At 38.2% G+C, this 19,716-nt stretch overlaps 1 protein-coding gene across 2 annotated transcripts in view; it reads left to right on the forward strand.

The window, feature by feature from the left end:
- The window catches only part of FCHO2 (FCH and mu domain containing endocytic adaptor 2), a 126,789-nt gene extending 121,324 nt beyond the window's left edge, over positions 1 to 5,465 (forward strand). For both annotated transcript variants that reach the window (XM_086362116.1, XM_086362117.1), the window contains 2 exons: positions 2,607 to 2,771; positions 3,089 to 5,465. In XM_086362116.1, coding sequence (XP_086218242.1) covers positions 2,607 to 2,771; positions 3,089 to 3,111 — 188 coding nt within the window. In that variant the 3' untranslated portion in view covers positions 3,112 to 5,465. The remainder of the gene's footprint in view (positions 1 to 2,606; positions 2,772 to 3,088) is intronic.
- Positions 5,466 to 19,716: the final 14,251 nt, after the last annotated feature.

Below are 19,716 nucleotides of genomic sequence, written 5' to 3' on the forward strand. Positions count from 1 at the left end.
GAAAGTGCTTTCTCTGTGAGAAAATGTTTTGCTATAACTTTATAAATATTATGTAAATATTCCTTATGTTCATGTGCTAACTAATGTTAGCACATGAGAAGATACCGATTAATTTATAGATGTCTGGGAAACCTGATAATTGAAACTGATAACTAATTAAAGTAATTAACATGCTGTTTAGTTCATTCTGTTAATGGGGTCTGCCTGGCCTCCCGGAAATAGTACAGAAGCTCTCAGGCTTTAAAAACTCCCCTTGCCTATCTTGCCTACTCTTTCTCAAGAGAACCTTTCCTTGGTCATATACCCTTATTAAAACTATTAACAGCCTTTAATTCTGTGATCATTATTTCAAGAAGAAGCAAGGTAATCGCCTCCGCCCACCACGTCTGCATGTGTGCTCACAGTGCAGAGAAATCTCTACTAGTCAGTTGGTCACTCCTAGTGTATCCTCTCACTCAGTTTAGAATATAATTCCCAGGACAGTCTTTAACATTTTAATGGCAGTTTCTCTTAATCAAAGGAGACTTCTCCTATCTCTTTTGAATGCCTAATTAATCTCCAATAACTTTTCCTATTAGGTAGGTTTTTTGGCTTTTCAAGTTTTACTCACTTTTTTCCTTTTGAACATTTTAAGCATCATGTGATTAAAATATATCATCAGTAGTTTTTCTTAAAGGTATTTCTGCATAAAAGACCAGGTGCATACTTGTATTGTTCACCTCCTGTGCTGAACTAGGCTTTTACAACTAGAGAACCACACTCCTAACCCAGCTAATCTCTGGTTCCTTTGTTTGTATTTGGTACTTAAAGGTTGCCTGTGCTCAGGTGGCAAATGTACTGATTTTTACTCTAGCTGTATGACTTAGGAGATAAAACTGAAAGTCCTAGTTGAAACTGGAAGTACAACCAGTTAGCAAGGAAGAAAGGGTTTTTATATTTTAATATTTTCCCCATATTTAATGAAACAGTGTTATTGTAGGTATTTGCCAAGAAGGGAATTTGTTCTCTGAAAAACAGGATACAAATTTTCTAACTGGGTGTTGTAATTATAGTTTCCCTCTGCTGTTCAGGTATCAGAGTGACTGTATGAGGACTGTGTGAGAATCACATCTTACAAGTGTGGTTCTGATTTGGTTAGTCAACCTTTAAAAAGATATCTCCAAACTAGAATACGATAAAGTAGAAGTCTGTTTCTGTTTTGGCTTTATGCTCCGGAGAGGAGCAGGAAATATTCTAAAGTTTAAGGGTTGCCCTGTTGGCTGCTCTTGGCCTGTGGTCGCACTTTCACAGAATTGAGTTGCATATCACAAACTAAAAGCTTAGGGAGCACTTGGACACGGGCTAAGGGTTAGACAGCAACTCATTTTCCCAACTGATCTGTGTGCCACCAGGTACAGTAGTATAGGATGGGTCTTTGTTATATTTTCTTTCAAGTTTCTGTCTGTGGTGTTCAGTTTCTGCACGGGGAATCACAGAATGTCACTGTTTCTACCCAGCAATTCTGTCTGCTTTTCTCAAACCAGAAACCTGGGAACCCTCCCTCTTAGGCTTCTCCTCCTATTTACCCTTTGACTTCAACTCCTGAATGTTTTCCAAATTCATTCTCCTCTTTCCTTTCCCCCAGTGTAGTTCAAACACACTTTTCCTGTCACCTAGAGTCCTAGACCATTTTATTGACTTGCAGGTGGTGTCCCTGCCTTGCATCTTGTACCTTGTTGCCCTTCTAAGATTCTTACCTGAAATGTTTTGTCTTCCTTGTCTTTGGTGGCTCCCTACGTTTATTTATTATTGTGGTCTGTAAAGATACTTAGAGCTTTCCTCAGCTACCAGTCTATCGTCTTCTGCCACTTTGCTCCACTTACATCTGTTCTCCTGATCTTCTGGTATAGATGTAGTTACCTTAAATGCATCGTGCTGTCAGCTCTCCCGTCTCTGCACCTGTAGTTACCTTTTCCTGAAACAGACCCCATCATCCCCACGACATTTTATGTGCTTTGTATCCATAGCTTTTGATAGTTTCTTTTGTATAATACATTTATAATACTATAAATTTATAATATTCATAATTATATACTATTTCTGCCAGACTATTAGACTGAGGAATGTGGAATAAATGGTTACATTGAAAAGAAAGCCCCTCAGACATATTTGGCATGATTTTAAAAAGAAAGATGAATACAGAGGTAATACTGATACAGCTCTTCCCAATCTTAGCTATCTTAGCTTCTTTACCTCTCCTGCCCCATGGTACTCAGCAGTCATTTCCCTTTGGCTTTAATGCCCATTCATTGTTTCCAGGGCTTCCTTCCTTCCTGTCCTCAGCCTTGCTTGTCTTTTGACTCACTTCAACACACACAGAGTGTAGGAATATCAATAGTAAATCTCTCTGAAGACTGTTATTAAGTCAAGGAGAAGCATGGATTAAGATTACTTAATGAAAATTCAGATTCACTGACTAAAATCTGATTTGAAAACAGGACAATGATTCACTTATACGTTTAAAGAATTTGGAATAGGATTGACTTTTTTTTAGCTTTTACTTGCTCACTTGCCTTTTTTGGTGTGAAATAGTATCCTGTATAAATTCTTTCTTCTCTTCCTTATAGGTTCTGGGTCCCTCAGAGCAAAATTTGATCTTTCAGAAGGACCCAGTAAACCCACAACACTTGCAGTGCAATTCCTCAGCGAGGGAAGTACCCTCTCAGGAGTAGATACTGAACTTGTAGGCACTGGCTACAGGCTTTCCTTAGTAAAGAAGCGGTTTGCCACTGGTAAGTTGGGAGATTTCAAGCTTTTTCATGTACGTGGGAAACATTTATATTCTAATAGTTACTAAATGACTCTCAAGTAGTTTATAGTCTGAAGGCATGTAAATGTTTCCTTTGACCTTTGGTACAAAGTGCCAGATAGAGACACGCCTGGGAGAGAGAGTACTCATGGTCAGTATAGCTGAACACCTGTGATCTGATTCTAATGTACTGTAAACAGCAGATGGGAACTGGGGTTTGTGTCTGTAACCACAGTGGAAATGTCCTCCTTTGAGTTCATTTGAAATTATAATGGCAAAGGTCTACTTGGTGTTTTCCAGGACGATACCTGGCGGATTGTTGATGGACCTGGGAAAGTGGTTGGCTCAAGGGAGTAGTACAGACCTGCCGTTCTGCATTATTTTTCTTTCCAAACACTATTCTGACTTGTATTATATCTTTAAGAGCTAACTACAAACATTAAATTGCACTTTTGAAGTGAGTCACCGAAGAAAATAGCACTGAAATGATTTTCAACGCTGTAAATGATCAACTGCAATATTCAGGAAGCACATTTATTCAGATTCTCAGTAAAATGAAGTTTTTATAGGCTGGAAATTTTATCTTCAGTGTCTATGTTGAAAAGGGGGCTTTTAGTGTAATATGAGGCCTGAAATTTCAGGAGAGGAAGCACAAGATAATTTAGCTTTCTATAAGTTTTTAGAGTCAGAGGTAGCTTTTAAAAACGTTTAAGTTTGATATTAAATGGATACAAACAGAACGTGAATTCTAAGTTTGGGATAATGTTGATAACACTCAATCAAATTGAGTTATGTGCCATAAAGTAATCAGACCAGAGTCCAAGGTGTATGCAAAATTTATAATTTGATTCTCATATAAACATATTAATAAAGTGTAAATGGTGTTTTATATGATTTTTTTAATCCTCAAGTGCAATGTGTTTTAAAATAAGCTTGCAAAAGACAGCAGAGAAATTTGCTTCTGCAGTTAACTTTATAGAAGTTGTGATTGTTTTGATGAATTAATGCTGTTAGATTTAATTTATTTTTATATGGATTGCATAACGTGTGCCTTTAAAACAATAACAAAACCCAGAAATGTGCCTATCCAGTTTGTGTTCATTAATGTGCCTCACTTTTTTCCTCACAGTCCAGATTTTGTATTCAGAATCTTAGTCAAGAATTTTTACAAGATAATTGCGATTTTTTATAAAAATCTTTGGTTGCAATTGCAGTGGGAATTCAGAATAACTAGAGGACAATTTATACTTAAGAACCCTGGCTCCCTTCTTTAGTGTTACACTGTAGCCACTAGAGAAATATAACTAACAGCCTATGTTTACAGGGGAAAAGATTACCTTCAGATGTTCCATCCTAACCTTATCAAAAAATTCTGCAACACCGTAATGGTAAATTGGTAACTGGCATTTTCACTCTCAACTTAACATTTCCCCTCACTCTTATTATTGGAAATTTATATATTTATTTACTGAATGTGATGTGAGCATGAGTTTGTAGTAGTTTGTGAGGAACACACTTTAGAAAAGATCAGTTTTGGCATTTTCAACACTTGGAAAAATTGGCAGTTTTTATGTTCTTTTTCTTATCACCACCTGCTAAAAATGAGGAAACTATTTGAAACGATGGATTGGGTTAAGCGTTTCTTAAAATAAACTACTAATATTAAATAGTAAAAAACCTAACTTTATAACAAATCCTGATTAATTGAAGGAAGTAAATATTTTGGACACAGTTTCATAATTTACAAATGGGAATTTTATTTATAAGGATAAGTACCAGTGTCCTGCATTTTGCATAGAAGTAATAAATTGTGTTATATATAGTAAATTTATATAAAATCACTAATTGTTCTCTTAAGCTCTACAGAAAGTAAAATCCCTCCCTCTATACATTTATGTAACATCTTGCTATATTAAATACAGCAGAAAATCTACTCATTAGCAATATATATATATAACACAATATGTGCTTTTTAAATATATTCAGTGTTAGCCCCATTCTAAATTTAGATTTGACTAAAGCAATACATAAGATAATTTGCTAAAATTTTCATCTTGACTAGATAGTGGACAGAATTAGAATTTCTAACATATTGTACCCTTTTAAATGCCAATTACAGTCCCTTACTGGAATCTTAACTGTAATTGCTTTGCAAACTGCTTTTATTGGGAAGTTAATATTTTATTATTGGATAGACACCATTATACTCACCATGTTTGTTTTTAATCAAGTATTACCTTAAAATGTACAAACTAGTGAAATGGTTATACTTCTGCACTTTCTTAATTACCAGTCCTCATACCAAGTATTGGTACATAAATTTGTATCGGGTGCAGGTTACAATTTTGAAGCCATATGAGTTTATATTGATTTTTTCATTTAAAAATCCACTAATGGTGTAAAAAAAGACCAATAGATTTTCAATGGGAAATGTATTTTAGCAAGCTGGTTCTTGCTTATGTATAGTGATAAACTTTGTAGCTGCCTCTTTAACCAAGAATTTGTAAACACAGAACTCTTAACAAATGTGAGTTTTTAAGATTTGTTATTTACTACTTTGAGTTGTAATTAGAACAATGCAAATCTTACAATATTTTGTAAATATTTTTGATTTTTCATAAAAATGTAAATTTTACATAAAAGTTGTACCCTTAATAAACATGTAATATATAATTTATCAGTTGGTTTGTGTGTTGTACTTTTGTTGATGGTAATAATAGCTATGTCATAGACATTATGACAAGGCAGGCTTGGTAAGTAATGAATAATTGGTTTTGAACTTTGTATCACCATTTAGACAGCCATTTACTAAGTTTTAATTGGTTATATAGGAAAACTTCATTTAGCATATAACCCAAAAATGTAGAAATTGTTTAACAAGGGATTATTTTGGTTTCTAAATATACTTAACTTGATGTTAAGCTTTAGCAAATACTCTCCCCCTGACCAGTTTTTTAGGAACACAGTGTTGCCGTTTCAAAATTATACTCTTCCAAGGAACATCAAGGCTTTCAGAAACCAGTGGATTTAGAAAGGAGTTAAAAAAAAATTTGAAAAAGATTTCCTCATAAATATTAAAAATTTTGCTGACTCTATGTCATAAAAAGGACAGGTTGTGTTGGGTTGGGGACCCTGTGTAACGAACAGGTAGCACTCTTACATTCATGTCATACACTTCACTTACCTTATTTCTTCATTAGTCTCTTTTTTCCCCTTCCCCTGCTCCCACCTGTTATAGTGAATGATGCTAGCTGCTATAATAAGTAAGGTCTCGACCTTAAACACTGTAAAATAGTATTGCTCACATCACAGTTCTAAGGAGGTTGGAGGAAGAGCTCTGCTCCTCACAGTAATTCAGGGCAGGCTCCCTCTGTTTTTGTGACTCTGCTCAAAGTCTTCTCCATTTGGCCAGTGGATGGGGAAAGAGAGAAAATGGGTATTTATGGACCAGGCCCAGAATTGGCATTATTTCTGTTCACATTCCTTTAGCAACAACTTGATCTGTGCTCCCAACTAACTACAAGGAAAGATGAGAAATATATAGTGTGGCTGTGTGCCTAGGAGGAAAAGAAAACATGTTTTGATAACCCAGTAATCCTCTGGCATGTATCCTAGCCTTTCTCTATTTGGTTAACTTACTTTATTCCTTTCTCCTAAATGTGTATTTAATGGTGTCTGTGGCTTTCACTACAAAGGGTCTATTCCATCATCTCTTGCTATATATACATATTTTACCCCTATTTTAAATTATATCTGATTATTTCTGTATTTCTTCTAATTATATATGATATTTATGATTATCTATAACTCAGAAACCAGTGCTTTAGTATGCAGCGTTCCATTGTCAGTAATTTTTTAACTGCAAGTAACACAAAATAAAACTAAAAACGTTGTAAACAAAGTGTTTTTCACATCACAAAGTCTGTGAGTTTGTTTGTTGCTGTTGTTGGACAGAACAAGTGATTCTCTTGGCATTTTTTTATGGTTGCGATATGGCTGCCACAGCTTCAGATTATATGTTCTCATCCAAAGCTAGGAGAGGGGCAGTTTCAGGTATGTCTGTCCTTTTTGTCAGGAGAGTTAAAGCTTTTCCAGCACATTTCTGCTTATTTCCTGCTGGCCATAATTGTGTAAGGGGCAGAATTGTTTAAAGTAGCCTTTTTTTTTTTTTTAAATGATAAAGGAGAAGGTGCTGGGAATGGCTTGAAAATGAGCTGGCCAGCAGATCAACCACAGAATTTCTGACTGGTGGCACTAGTAGTAAAGAACCTGCCTGCCAATGCAGGAGACAGACACACGTTCAGTCCCTGGGTCGGGAAGACCCCCTGGAGGAGGACACGGCAACCCACTCCAGAATTCTTACCTGGAGAATCCCATGGACAGAGGAGCCTGGAGGGCTACAGTCCATAGGGTCGAAGAGTTGGACATGACTGAAGCGACTTAGCACACCAGTGCACGTGAGCATCTTTTTTTACAGCATATTTCCAATTCAATCTCTGTGCTTAGCCCAGTCAACTTATTTGACAATTTTAAATTTTAACTCCGCAAGGAGCAGGGTGAACTTGAAAGTGCTCTATGTTTTATCTTCAGAAGAGTGAATCAGTATAATTTCCCTAAAGAGCAGTTTTCTAAAATCTTTAAAAACATTATTTATCATTTAAACTAGTAATTCATCACTGTTGGGAATTTGTCCTAAGAAAATGAAACAAGTAAGCAAAGATAAGTTTATAATATGAAAAGCTTGGAAGGATTGGTTGAGTTGATAACTCCCATTTAGTGAAATACTATATAGCTAGCTAGCTAGCTAAGTCACTTCAGTTGTGTCCAACTCTGTGCGACCCCATAGACGGCAGCCCACCAGGCTCCCCCGGCCCTGGGATTCTCCAGCCAAGAACACTGGAGTGGGTTGCCATTTCCTTCTCCAATGCGTGAAAATAAAGTCGCTCAGTCGTGTCTGAGTCCTAGCGACCCCATGGACTGCAGCCTACCAGGCTCTTCCATCCATGGGATTGTCTAGGCAAGAGTACTGGAGTGGGTTGCCATTGCCTTCTCCCGAAATACTATATAGGTATTTAAAATAATCATGATCAAGGTTCTACTGAATAGCACAGTGAATACCTATAATAAACCATAATGGAAAAAAATATGAAAAAGAGTATGTGTATATATGTATAACTGAATCTCTCTGCAATACACTAGAAACACATTGTAAATCAACTTCAGTAAATTAAAACAATCATGAAGGTCTATAGTCATTAATAATGAAAAGGTCAGTTTTTATTCCAATCCCAAAGAAGGGTGATGCCAAAGAGTGTTCAAACTACCGCACAATTACACTCATTTCACGACAGCAAGGTAATGCTCAAAATCCAAAGACGTTCTCCCACTGTTGTGAAGGTTCTGAACCCCACTTCAGGCTTCCCAGCCTGAGGATCCGACAAAGAGACTACGAATCCCCAGGGAATCTGACCTTCAAGGCCAGCGGGACTTGATTATAAGAATTCCACAGGACTGGAGAAAACAGAGACTCCAGTCTTGGAGACCACGAAGAAAACCTTGCCCACACCAAGAGTCAGAGGAAAGGAGCAGTGACCCCATAGGAGACTGAACCGAAACTACATGCTAGTGTTGGAGGGTCTCCTTGGTTGGGGCTCATCACAGGGATGGGAACACTGGCAGCAGCAATCTGGGAAGGTCCCCCTTGGCATAAACCCTCTTGGAGGTCGCCATTAACCTGACCATAGAGCCCAACATAGAACCCGTAGACCTGAGGGCTGGGTCACCTCAGGCCAAGAAACTACCAGGGAGGGAGTGCAGCCCCACCCATCAGCAGATAACTGAACTGAAGCTTTACTGAGCAAGGTTCTGCCCAACAGAGCAAGACCCAGTTTCCCCATCACCAGTCCCTCCCATCAGGAAGCTTACCAAAGTCTCTTAACCTCCTCTATCAGAGGGCAGACGCAAGAAGTGAGAAGAACCACAGTCCCACAGTGACTAAAAAAGGCACATTACAGAAAGTTAATCAGCATGAAAAAGCAAAAAGTTATGTCCCAAAGGAAGGGACAAGATAAAAACACCGTAAAAACAACTAAATGAGGTGGAGATGGGCAACCTTTCAGAAAAAGGGTTAATGATAGTGAAGATGATTCAGGATCTCAGAAAAAGAATGGAGGCAAAGATTGAGAAGATGCAAGAAATGTTTACCAAAGAATTAAAGAACTAACAGAGATGAATAACCCACTAGAAGGAATCAATAGCAGAATAACTGAGGCAGAAGAACATAAATGCCCTAGAGGACCGAATGATGAAAATCACTGCTGCAAAACAGAACATAGAAAAAAGAAGGAAAAGCATGAAGACAGCCTAAGAGACCTCTGGGACGGCACTAAATGCATCAACATTCACATATAGGGGTCCCAGAAGGAGAAGAGAGAGAGAAAGGACCTGAGAAAATATTTGAAGAGTTAATAGCTGAGAACTTCCCTAACATGGGAAAGGAAATAGTCAACCAAGTCCAGAAAGCAGAGAGTCCCAGGCAGGATAAACCTAAGGAGGAACACATGGAGACACATAATAATCAAACTGGAAAAATTAAAGACCAAGATAAAACATTAAAAGCAACAAGGGAAAAACAACAAATAATATACAAGGGAACTTCCATCAGGCTATCAGCTGATTTCTTGACAAAAACTCTACAAGCCAGAAGAGAATGGCATGATATATTTAAAGTGATGAAAGGGAAGAACCTACAACCAACAAGACTCTATCCAGCAAGACTCTCCTTCACATTTAATGGAGAAATCAAAAGCTTTCCAGACAAGCAAAAGTTAAAAAGAATTCAGCACCACCAAAGCAACTTTACAACAAATGCTAAAGGAACATCTCTAGGCAGGAAACAAGAGAAGGAAAAGACTACCTACAGAAAATAAACCCAGAATAATTGAGAAAATGATAACAGCCTCATACATTATTGATCAGTTCAGTTCAGCCGCTCAGTTGTGTCCAACTCTTTGCGACCCCATGGACTGCAGCATGGCCCCATTTATTGACTTCAGCACATTATTGATAGGATCATAAATATCATTAATTACCTTAAATGGATTAAATGCACCAGCCAAAAGACATAGACTGACTGAGCAGATGAAAACATATGCATGTATGCACTTTCACTTACTACATCACTCTGCTTGATCTCCCCAAATTGTATGTAACTTACACTGTTAGGTTAATCATGTTCCCATTATGGCTTGCAATTGTAATTATCTTTTTGTCTGGCTGTTGATTGTGAAAACTGGTAAACATCTTTTACTATTGTGATTATGGGACCATTACTCAATACCACTGTATCATGATTGGTCAACAGAAAAATAATAGAATTCTGTATCACCAAAACTACCACTTAATAGAAAAACCTGTAATCACTTTTTAAAATCCAGATGCATATCAGAATTATCTTGGAATTTTTTGAAAAATACAAAATGCACAGGTATTGCTTTCTTTTCTGCCAGAGTTCCAGATGTTTCTAATGAGCAGTCATGTCTAAAAACAACTGGACTATATGAAGATCTGTTACTTTTATCTAGTTTGTTTCACTTTTTCTATTTCATATTCATGGTTCCCATTCATTTAAGTTTATATTTTCCAATTTCTCCATCTTTTTTTGGATGTTCCTCCTTAAACCTTTAGTAGAAAAAAGCTTATATATATATATATATATATATATGTAATATGTATAGTGTATATATAGTTTAGAAAACTAATGAATTTTTGCCAAACTAAAAAATTAATGACATTTTGATTCCACTTAATTGACTTAGTATGAATACAGTGCTGCTGCTGCTGCTGCTGCTACTGCTGCTAAGTCGCTTCAGTCGTGTCCGACTCTGTGCAACCCCATAGGCGGCAGCCCACCAGGCTCCTGCGTCCATGGGATTCTCCAGGCAAGAGTACTGGAGTGGGTTGCCATTGCCTTCTCCGAATACAATGCTAGATTTGTAATTAAAAAAAAAAAAGATATGCAACAAAAGTTTACTGTATAGCACAGGGAACTATAGTCAATAATAACTTATCAGTTCGGTTCAGCTTAGTCATGTTCAGCTCTTTGCAACCCCATGGACTGCAGCACACCAGGCTTCCCTGTGCATCACCAACTCCTGGAGCTTACTCAAACTCAGGTCCATTGAGTCGGTGATGCCATCCAACCATCTCATCCTCTGTCATAATAACTTATAAAGGAAAATAATCTCAAAAATATATGTGCATATGTATAACTCAATCACAAAAGAATTCTGTTTTTTGAAATTTAATGATGTTTATCTTTTTGCCAGTTTTTCTAAATGTCCTATGGAAATCTAATAAGAAGGTATGAGATACAACATTCTAAATATGTTTATGTAGGACATAAGATTAATATTGACTATGCCAAAGCCTTTGACTGTGTGGATCACAATCAACTGTGGAAAATTCTGAAAGAGATGGGAATACCAGACCACCTGACCTGCCTCTTGAGAAACTTATATGCAGGTCAGGAAGCAACAGTTAGAACTGGACATGGAACAACAGACTGGTTCCAAATAGGAAAAGGACTACGTCAAGGCTGTATATTGTCACCCTACTTAATTTAACTTATATGCAGAGTACATCATGAGAAATGCTGGGCTGGAAGAAGCACAAGCTGGAATCAAGATTGCCAGGAGAAATATCAATAACCTCAGATATGCAGATGATACCACCCCTATGGCAGAAAGTGAAGAGGAACGAAAAAGCCTCTTGATGAAAGTGAAAGTGGAGAGTGAAAAAGTTGGCTTAAAGCTCAACATTCAGAAAACTAAGATCATGGCGTCTGGTCCCATCACTTAATGGGAAATAGATGGGGAACCAGTGGAAACAGTGTCAGACTTTATTTTGGGGGGCTCCAAAATCACTGCAGATGGTGACTGCAGCTATGAAATTAAAAGATGCTTGCTCCTTGGAAGAAAAGTTATGACCAACCTAGATAGCATATTGAAAAGCAGAGACATTACTTTGCCAACAAAGGTCCGTCTAGTCAAGGCTATGGTTTTTCCACTGGTCATGTATGGATGTGAGAGTTGGACTGTGAAGAAGGCTGAGTGCCGAAGAATTGATGCTTTTGAACTGTGGTGTTGGAGAAGAGAGTCCCTTGGACTGCAAGGAGATCCAACCAGTCCATTTTAAAGGAGATCAGCCCTGGGTGTTCTTTGGAAGGAATGATGCTAAAGCTAAAACTCCAGTACTTTGGCCACCTCATGCGAAGAGTTAACTCATTGGAAAAGACTCAGATATTGGGAGGGATTGGGGGCAGGAGGAGAAGGGGACGACAGAGGATGATATGGTTGGATGGCATCCCTGACTCAATGGACATGGGTTTGGGTGGACTCCCGAGAGTTGGTGATAGACAGGGAGACCTGGTGTGCTGCAGTTCATGGGGTCACAAAGAGTTGGACACGACTGAACGACTGAACTGAACTGAACTGAATGCTGGGAAAGATTGAGGGCAAAAGGAGAAGGGGAAGGTAGAGAATGAGATGTTTAAGTAGCATCGTCAACTCAGTGTACACAAGTTTGAGCAAACTCTGGGAGATACTGAAGAACAGGTAATCAGGGCATGCTGCATTCCATGGGGTTGCAAAGAGTTGGACACAACTGAGCAGCTGAACAACAGCAGCAACATGGAATATTGCCATGACATTGTTAGATGTTAAAGGTAATTATTTTTTGTTTTTAAAATGCATATACCTAAAGCAAAAAACCTTTGTACAATTATATACCAAGTTGTATTATAATTTCTGGGTGATGGGATATTTTCTTTAATATAGAATGTTTAATATCCAAATTGCACGTTTTAAAATAATGAGTAGGTATTACATTTATACCAAAAACTTTATTTTGAAAAACAGTTTTAGAAATAGAGTACAAGCTGATATAAACAATGTACAGGATCTTTTTACGTGGTGGTCTTCCTATTTTGATCATTGCCTTAACCTTTCACTTGATTCTGTCATTCTGCAAAATAACTACTTTATTTTGTATTGCTTATTAATGTATGGGAGTAGATTTCTGCTCCACTTGCCCCCCCCCCACTACCACACACATACACTTTTTTTGTTTCAAAGCTAAATACCCCAATTTATTTTTCCTAAGTGAATACAAGATCAATTCTTTTTTCTGCCCAAATCAATCTCTTTTAAAAAGGTATGATCAAGAGAAGGGACAGAAGAAATGTGTAAGTACAATGTAGTTCAGGCTATCTTTTTTTTTTTTAAACATAACAATATTTAATTACATCAGTTTCCTGTCAACACACAAGTCAGTTAATGATGTTGACACTGGCCATTTTCATGGGTTGGCAGGAAGCTCTTCCACTAAAGTCTCCCATGGTTTCCACTGAATCATTTTTCCGTCTTAGGGTAGCTTTTGGCAAAATTAAGAGCCTTTTAAATTTCAGAAACTTGATGTTATCACCTCAATATCATTCCTATAGTTTAGGTGGCTGGGCTTCCCTGATAGCTCAGTTGGTAAAGAATCCGCCTGCAATGCAGGAGACCTGGGTTCGATCCTGGGTTGGGAAGATCCCCTGGAGAAGGAAAAGGCTACCCGCTCCAGTATCCTGGCCTAGGGAATTTCATGGACTGTATAGTCTATGGGGTTGCAGAGAGTCAGACACTACTAAAGGACTTCACTTTCACAGGTAGCTCTACTATTAGCTCTATTACTAGCTCTATTAGCTCTGTTATTTTCCATCCCAATTCTAGCAATTATCTCAGTAGTTCATATCAAAGCATAACATTCTGACCCCTCAGCCAGTGCTCATTCTGACTTCTAGTAGCAGACCTACCAACGTAGAAGAGTTGGAAGATAACCAGTTAAACACCCATTTATCATCACTGGACAACTAGCATCAATCTTTTCTTATTCTCTACTTAGGCTACTTACGATCTTAATTGAAAATAACCTAAAATGAAGACTCTTTGTAGTTTATTTATCATTCCAGTATTGTAACCCAGAAAAGGAGAAAAACCTCCCTACAACATCAAGGAAGAAGGTCCAACTCCACCGTCAGCACCCAGAGCTGGAATTCTACCTAAACTATTCCTTGAAAGTCGTACATCAACAGTGACCTACTCCTGCCTGTGATATTAAAAACTCCAGAGGGTCACATTGCTGTACTTCAGATACTAAATGACCTACCCTATTACAGTGTGTTAGTACATACATACTTGATTATACATGATACACTCTATATAAGTATACATTGTTTACTCCATGCATGAATACAAACTATGAATATAACATAATTACACAGAACAAAATACTAATTGTACAAATTCCATTACGTCAACTCTAGTCACCGTACTTATCACAACCAACAACTTTCCTTAATCCCAAGCTTTGGGAAGTCTGCAACTCATTCACAAACATGTCCCTCTTTTTGATTTGGGCCCATTTAACACGTGGAGGTTTCTAGAACTGAACTATATCTGCCATCTGGTTCTTCAGGACCATCTCACTTAAAATCTCCCAACCTTTCCTCTTAAATAAGACATCTTGTTGGACTAATGACTAATCAGCCCATGTGCACACATAACTATGATGTCATACTTCAAATATTTTTAAATGTGAGGGCAGCTATGGCCATCTGAGTCCTTGATGCAGTCAAGCAACATATAGCCAAGTCTGTATTGAATATTATTTTTCAACATCAGGAACCATAGATATTAGTCAACGCTTGAAATACATATGAAAATGGATACATGTGTACATTCATGCTCCAAATAAAAATTAGCTAATTCCCCTTAGCTCCTGTACACCTCACAGCATATATTTATTACCAATCTTGCCAAGTTTCCAATAAGTACATAAAAGCTTACTTTCTATAAGAAATAACTAAATCATAAATTAAGACATACTTTAGCCAAGATTTTTAACAAAATGAAATTTTCAACACCAAAAACTCTAAACCTACTCACCTGCACTTCCTTGTTGGTACAGGGGATAAGAATCCACCTGTCAATGCAGGGGACATGGGTTCCATCCCTGGTCTGGAAAAATTCTGCATGCTGTGAGCAATTAAAGCCCATGTGCCACAACTACTGAGCCCTTAAGCTACATCTACTGAAGCCTGTGCCCCTTAGAGTCTGTGCTCTGCCACCAAAAAAAGGCACTGCAATGAGAAGCCCAAACACCACAACTAGGGAAAGTCCTCACACAGCAACAAAGACCCAGCACAACCAAAAAAAAAAACAACCTATGGACTAGGAAAATGTACTCCCTCCACAGTAACTTAAAATATTTCCACTAATGACCTGCCTCTTGAGAAACCTGTATGCAGGTCAGAAAGCAACAGTTAGAACTGGACATGGAACAACAGACTGGTTGCAAATAGGAAAAGGAGTATGTCAAGGCTGTATATTGTCACCCTGCTTATTTAACTTATATGCAGAGAAACTCATGAGAAATGCTGGGCTGGATGAAGCACAAGCTGGAATCAAGATTGCTGGGAGAAATATCGATAACCTCAGATATGCAGATGATACCACCCTTATGGCAGAAAGTGAAGAAGAACTAAAGAGCCTCTTGATGAAAGTGAAGGTGGAGAGTGAAAAAGTTGGCTTAAAGCTCAACATTCAGAAAATTAAGATCATGGCGTCTGGTCCCATCACTTCATGGCAAATAGATGGGGAAACAGTGGAAACAGTGGCAGACTTTATTTTTCTGGGCTCCAAAATCACTGCAGATGGTGATTGCAGCCATGAAATTAAAAGACACTTACTCCTTGGAAGGAAAGTTATGACCAACCTAGACAGAATATAAAAAAGCCGAGACATTACTTTGCCAACAAAGGTCCGTCTAGTCAAGTCTGTGGTTTTTCCAGTGGTCATGTATGGATATGAGAGTTGGACTATAAAGAAAGCTGAGCGCCAAGGAATTGATGCTTTTGCACTGTGGTGTTGGAGAAGACTCTTGAGAGTCCCTTGGACTTCAAGAAGATCCAACCACTCCATCCTAAAGGAGATCGGTCCTTGGTGTTCATTGGAAGGACTGATGTTGAAGCTCAAACTCCAATACTTTGGCCACCTGATGCAAAGAGCTGACTCATTGGAAAAGACCCTGATGCTGGGAAAGATTGAGGGCAAGAGGAGAAGGGGACGACAGAGGATGAGATGGTTGGATGGCATCACCGACTTGATGGACATGGGTTTGAGCAAGCTCCAGGAGTTGGTGATGGACAGGGAAGCCTGGCGTGCTGCAGTTCAAGGGGTCGCAAAGAGTCGGACACAACTGAGCAACTGAACTGAGCTGAACTCTAGCATGCTACTTAAATTCACAAAATTTTGATGGACAGGGATCTCCCTGTATCTAGCTTGTTACTCTAACAATAAAGCAAGGCACTAAAAATACCTAGATGAGATTACTAATTCCATAAACACATAGGTTTGGCCCCAGTCTTTCCATTAATTCTTAATAAAATTACACATGCAAGTATTCTCCATCCAAGTAAGAATGGCCTTTGGATCACCAACAATTAAAAGGAGGAGGTATGAGGCACATTACCCAGTAGCTTATGACACCTATGTGGAGCCCTGCACCAAAGTCACAGACTGTACCAAAGCCACAGATGCAGAGCCCTGCATCAAGGTCATCTCCAGAACTGATTGAACCTCATACCAACCGTTGCCAAAAGCCCAGTGATCTAAACTGGCAAGCTCCCTAACCCCACATTAGGTAAAAATACCCAGCCTAACCAGTCACCTAATGCCATCCTTCTGGCAGGAATTTTCTTTGTCTTGAGGCTATAAAAATTGGGTGCTAGCCCACAAAAGCATGAGCTCTCCCTTGAGCTGCCCCTGCTGTTCTAACAGCATCCCCTGCTCTAATAAACTCTATTCTGAAACACTCTGGGTCTGAAAATTCTTTTCCAACCCCTGCTTAGACCATAACATCTGGTGGCCCAAATGGGGCTTCCCTGGTGGCACAGAGGTAAAGAATGCCTGCAGTGCAGAAGACAGGGGCTTGATCCCTGGGTTGGGAAAATCCCCTGGAGTAGGAAATGGCAACCCACTCCAGTATTCTTGCCTGGGAAATCCCATAGACAGAGGAGCCTGGTGGGCTACAGTCCATGGGGTCACAAAGAGTCAGACACAACTGAGTGACTAAACAACAGCAGGAGTTGTGAAATGTCATGCCAGCCATCAAGGTCATATGAGTAACTCAAATTAATAAAACTTACAGTGTAAAGTATATTAAAGATATAATAAACTTAAATTTTAATTAGGCTAAAAAGTTGCACCTAAAATGACTTTAATATTCCTGATCACACAATAAGACTCAAACAGGGATCCAATATTCCTTTATGCTTAGCCCTAAATGTAATAATTAAAACTATACCAGAGTACTACTTGCAATAGCCTGAAATTCAAAGGACTTGGTATTAATTCATCTCTCTCCTAAAAGATGATGCTGTGAAAGTGCTGCACTCAATATGCCAGCAAATTTGGAAAACTCAGCAGTGGCCACAGGACTGGAAAAGGTAAGTTTTCATTCCAATCCCAAAGAAAGGCAATGCCAAAGAATGCTCAAACTACCACACAATTGCACTCATCTCACATGCTAGTAAAGTAATGCTCAAAATTCTCCAAGCCAGGTTTCAACAATACATGAACAGTGAACTTCCACATGTTCAAGTTGGACTTAGAAAATGCAGAACCAGAGATCAAATTGCCAACATCCATTGGGTCATCAAAAAAGCAAGAGAGTTCCAGAAAAATATCTACATCTGCTTTATTGACTATGCCAAAGCCTTTGATTGTGTGGACCACAACAAACTCTGGAAAATTCTTAAAGATACAGGAATACCAGACCACCTGACCTGCCTCTTGAGAAATTTGTATGCAGGTCAGAAAGCAACAGTTAGAACTTGACATGGAACAACACACTGGTTCCAGATAAGGAAAGGAGGACCTCAAGGCTCTATACTGTCATCCTGCTTATATGCAGAGTACATCATGTGAAATGCCAAACTGGATGAATCATAAGCTGGAATCAAGACTGCTTGGAGAAATATCAATAACCTCAGATACGCAGATGATACCACCCTTACGGCAGAAAGTGAAGAGGGACTACATAGTCCCTTGATGAAGGTGAAAGAGGAAAGTGAAAAACCGGGCTTAAAACTCAACATTCAGAAAACTAAGATCATGGCATACAATCCCAGCACTTCATGACAAATAGATGGGGAAACAGTGACAGACTTTATTTTCTTGGGTTCCAAAATCACTGCGAATGGCGATTTCAGCCATGAGATTAAAAGACACTTGCTCCTTGGAAGAAAAACTATGGCAAACCTATCCAGTGTATCACTTTGCCGACAAATATCTATCTAGTCAAAGCTATAGTTTTTCTAGTAGTCATATACAGATGACTCTCAAGTCCAGTTCTCAACTTAGACCATGAAGAAGGCTGAGCATTGAAGAATTGATGCTTTCAAACTGTGGTGCTGGAGAAGACTCTTGAGAGTCCCTTGGACAGTAAGGAGTTCAAATCAGTCAGTCCTAAACGAAATCAATCCTGAATATTCAATGGAAGGACTGATCTGAAGCTCCTATACTTTGGCCACCTGATGTGAAGAGTCAACTTATTAGAAAAGACCCTGCTGCTGGGAAAGATTGAAGGCAGGAGAAGGGGGCAACAGAGGATGAGATGGTTGGATGGCATCATTGACTTAGTGGACATGAGTTCAGACAAACTCTGGGATGTGGTGAAGGACAGTGATGCAGTCCATGGGGTCACAGAGTCGGACACAACTTAGCAACTGAACAACAATGACCCTTTCAACATTAATCACTATTCAAGAATACTTATGTCTTAATTTTTCTATCTTGGCTGCTGGCCATAATATGATTTCTCTCAATCCCAGCAGAAACCAACCAAGCTCCTTTCTACTTAATAAAAGGAGAATCAGAACTTGTCTCTGGCTTCAATTCTGAGCATGCAGCAGGTCCATTTGCCCTATTCTTTCTAGCAGAATATGCCAACATTACTATCATAAATATGTTTTTTACAATTCTATTCATAGGAGCATTTCACAACCCTCACAAACCAGAAATATACTCAATTTTATTACCTAAATCATCTTCCTAATAATTTTTCCTATAAATTTGAGCATCCTATCCATGATTCCAACTTATACATCTTCTATGAAAAATTTCCTACTAATAACACTAGCTCTTTTAATATGAAATGTATTATTAACCATCATTATAACAAGCATCTCACCAAAAATAATGTCTGACAAAACAGTTACTTTGATGGAATAAATTATAGGAGTTTAAATCCTCTTATTTCTATTATTATAGGGATAGAACCTACTAAGAATTCAAAAATTTCTGTGCTACCAATTACATCATATTCTATAGTAAGGTCAGCTAAATAAGCCATCAGGCCCATGCCCTGAAAATGTTTATTAATATCCTTCCCATAGTAATAAATTCCCTATTTTTATTATCATTTCACTATTAGGAACTACAGTTGTTATGATAAGCTCACACTGATTAATAATCTGAATTGACTTTAAAATAAACATATTAACTATGAGTTTTAATTAAAAATTCAACCCACGAGCCAAAGAAGCCTCCACTAAATATTTTTTTGACACAAGCCATCACATCTGTTCTTACTAATCTAATATATTCTAGCCAGTGAACAAGTATAAACATGTTTAATTCAACAAAATCCATTATCACAGCAGCCCTTGTCATAAAACGTGAACCTGCCCCATTCTACTTCTGAGTACCTAATTCTATTAACATGACAGAAACGTATCACTTTCAAGTTTCTTTTTGATAGAAATATAAAAACTTTTATATTGAGTTTCATCATTCATTCATCTAAACATGTTGCTAAATAAAGCT

Source organism: Bos grunniens, chromosome 20, assembly GCF_055505025.1.
Source record: "Bos grunniens cultivar Pamir isolate PY7600 chromosome 20, Bosgru_T2T1.0, whole genome shotgun sequence".
Taxonomy (NCBI): Eukaryota; Metazoa; Chordata; class Mammalia; order Artiodactyla; family Bovidae; genus Bos; species Bos grunniens.